The sequence below is a fragment of the Phoenix dactylifera genome, unplaced genomic scaffold (genome assembly GCF_009389715.1).
Source record: "Phoenix dactylifera cultivar Barhee BC4 unplaced genomic scaffold, palm_55x_up_171113_PBpolish2nd_filt_p 001152F, whole genome shotgun sequence".
NCBI classification, from domain to species: Eukaryota; Viridiplantae; Streptophyta; class Magnoliopsida; order Arecales; family Arecaceae; genus Phoenix; species Phoenix dactylifera.
The window spans coordinates 29,744-33,036 of record NW_024068491.1 but is presented as its reverse complement, the minus strand read 5'-3'; the positions used below and the strand labels follow the sequence as shown (position 1 = coordinate 33,036).

At 33.6% G+C, this 3,293-nt stretch overlaps 1 protein-coding gene across 1 annotated transcript; it reads left to right on the top strand.

Annotated features, from left to right (window-relative positions):
• Nucleotides 1-301: 301 nt before the first annotated feature.
• On the top strand, nt 302-1,418 carry LOC120108053 (transcription elongation factor 1 homolog). The gene is made up of 4 exons (XM_039121606.1): nt 302-417; nt 656-729; nt 815-836; nt 1,238-1,418. Exons 1-4 carry the CDS (start codon nt 302-304, stop codon nt 1,416-1,418), a joined length of 393 nt encoding a protein of 130 aa, XP_038977534.1.
• The last annotated feature ends 1,875 nt before the right edge of the window (nt 1,419-3,293 follow it).

Below are 3,293 nucleotides of genomic sequence, written 5' to 3'. Positions count from 1 at the left end.
TTTCTAATTAGTACTTTCTTTTTATATGAAAAGTAACTTTTTTTGTTTAAGCAGAATAAAACGCGAAATGCTACTGTCAGTTTCGAATTTTAAACTGAACCAAAATTCTCTCAAGGAAATATAAAATCTGTCTCACTGACAGCTTCTCTTTCCTTATAAAAGAGCCCTCGATCCTCCTCCTCTACTTTCTAAATCCCAGATTAGGGTTTTGAAACCCATTGCCTAAAACTGTTAACCAACATATTGGTCTCTCCGAAGCTCTAATCCGCTCTTTCTCTCCAAGAATCTCTTCCATCCATTGATGGCGAAAAGGAAGTACCCGAAGGTTAGGCCGGCTGTGAAGTTGACGGAGCCAATCCCCGGCGTCAGCTTCCACTGCCTATGCTGCGACCATGACACCGGCGTTCTCTGCTACATGTAATCAATCTTTCTTGCTTTGCTTTCTCTCCTTGTTAGAGTTATTGGTCTCTCTACGTGCATAAAGATGGGATATTTTCTGTTTTATATGGAACTCAATGGCGTTCTCTGCTATATGTAATCAATCTTCCTAGCTTTTCTTTCTTTCTTTCTTCTTGAGTTATTGGTCTCTCTACGTATATAAAGATGGGATATTTGATATTTTATATGGAACTCAATATTTTGTTATCTAATCCAGGTACTTCGATGATCGTGTTGGAGAGCTTTCTTGCAGGATATGCCATGCGCTTTATTCCACCATGATCGATAAAGGTATGCCGTTATATGATGTTTCTTGATCATTCTTTTGTATTGCTTCTTTATCTAACATTGTGTTCGTCTCTTAATTTGATTGCAGATTCCACGGAGCCCATTGACATGTAAGTTGTCTCCCGTTCCTTTTTTGATTGAAAGTTGTCTCCCGTTTCTTGCAATTAGATAAATGATACCGAGAATTTAAGCAGATATGTAATCCCTACAACCTTCTGAAATCATCATTTTATTTTAACCAAGATGTCTGTTTGGTATCAGAAAAATATCAGGTCCTATTATCTCCACTGTTTTTGTAACTAAAACATACTAAAATCTATTTCTATTGAATTTTGTTTTTGTAACAGGAAGACCAAATGGTTTACCCATTATCACATAGCAACAATTAAGTAGTAAAAAATTTTTATATAATATACAATATATGATTTTATTAATACTATATATCGTCTGATTATTTCATATAGGCTTATATAGCTATATTCGCTCTCCTCTAATCTTCATTGGTGAATAGATATGAAGAATGGCTCGAAAAATGCAAACAAACAGACTATGCGGATGCTAATCCTTGGAAGCAGTTCGCGGAACTCAAGCTAGATGGACAAGCAAACTCCTTGAAGAAGCCCAAGCGGCTGCCAAAGGACGATGAAGAAGATTGTCCTGTTAAAAAGCTAGCTAAAATGAGGCTAGACTGATTCTATATATGCTCAAACCTTGGTGAGTTGATGTGTGGCATTGGATGTAGCCATCAAGGATACTTTAATTATTTTGTCGATGAGCTGTAGTTGTTGTTGATATATAGGAGTCAGTAAGGATTATATCAATCTCAAGATATTGTATATTGCTCTTCTTACATCCCCATGTAAGTACCATATGAGCAAGTGAATTTTATTAAATGTTGATATGTTTTCTGTGGTGGAAAGGTTCCCTCATCAAAGGTTATTTTTACCTTAATTTATTGATCTTCTGTCCAGTTTTATATACATAGTCCTACCACTTTACCTGAAGACATATTAGGATTCAAACAGTTAGACTAGACCAAACCACAACAATGTTGTGGATCGACTTCAAAGTTGGAAATAATGTTAACCCTAGGAGAGGTCTGTGTCAAAGAAAATGTGGCTGAGTGGCTAACATGACCTAATATTACTCAAACCCACTTTAGTTGCCACTTTGGAACGTGGATAGACAACTTGATCTAAAAACAACTTGGATATGTGGACTTTTGAGGAAACCTTTCTGACTTCCAACCGTATTATAAATAGGCCAAAGCATAGATCAGCTCGCTAATCGGGGCCAGGGGTGTATTTTGCGCATTGACCTTTGGAGGTGGCAGCGTTGAGTTGGTGATTTGCTTGATCTAGTGGGGACATATTAGCAACCAAATCTACTTTTAAATCATTTTATCTATACCTATCTCTAAGCAAGGTTTTGGGTTATAATTGCTGCCTTCAACTTTTATCATATTTTAATTGTTTCCTTAATCCTTTTTTGTTAATGTTTGCATGTTTTAGTTTGTAGGACTCACAAGGTTTTGATGTAGTAATTTTTTTTCAGCTTTATTTTTTTTCGGTCTCCTTTCTATAATTTTCTACTACTTTAATATTAAATTTCAATCCAACTTTTCTTCTGAAGACAATTTCAACAATCTATCATTAATTTATTTGGTAAATTGTTGGAGCTGTATTCACTTGTTTTCATTTACTTCTTTTTCTTTTAGTTTTTGAGAAAATTTGTTTTGATTAATTTTTTGGTGTTAATCTTTATATGAACAGATAGAGAGAATGCTTTATGAATGCAAATATGATTGAACTGGAGAGGAACTGAACATCTTGAAGCATGAATAAAAGAAGATCCCAGCTCAAATCATATATATTTTCCAAAATATTTCTCAATCAAGGACAAAAATGGCATAGCATTTTTATGCATGCATGTATTAGTAGTTGAGTTCTAATTCATTGGTTCATGTTTTAGACTCAGAAACTTATTTAATACTTCATGTTCTTTTATTAACTAATATTTTATCCAATTTCAAAGGCACCATACTACAAAAAAATCAGGCATTGTCGACACTTTTTATTGTATATACCAACGTGAAAAAGCATCGATAGTTTTATTCTCGATGCTTTCTAAAGCGTCGCAAAAGTATTAGCTATGCTACCGTCAAAAACCAATTTTACGGCACTTTTTAAAAGTGTCGGTAACTATAAAAAATATCGACGCTTATAAACGTTGCTAATCACCGACGTTTTGAAGCGTCTTACATCAGCAACGTTTATTTGCATCTCTAATTAATTAGCGTCGTTAATTAGAGATGCAAATAAACATCACTGATATATCTTTTAACGATGATTTAAAGCATCGTAAGACTTAATTTTAAAACTTTGTATACATTTACATACACCAAACACATACACAACAAAAGTCATATAATAACACATATCACAATCAATCAGATCATTCGAAATATTCATATTGTCAAATATGATTGCATTTATATTATCAATTTACATTTACAATGTGCTTCAAAAAAATATCAAAAATATGCATATAATACTCCTAAATAAATA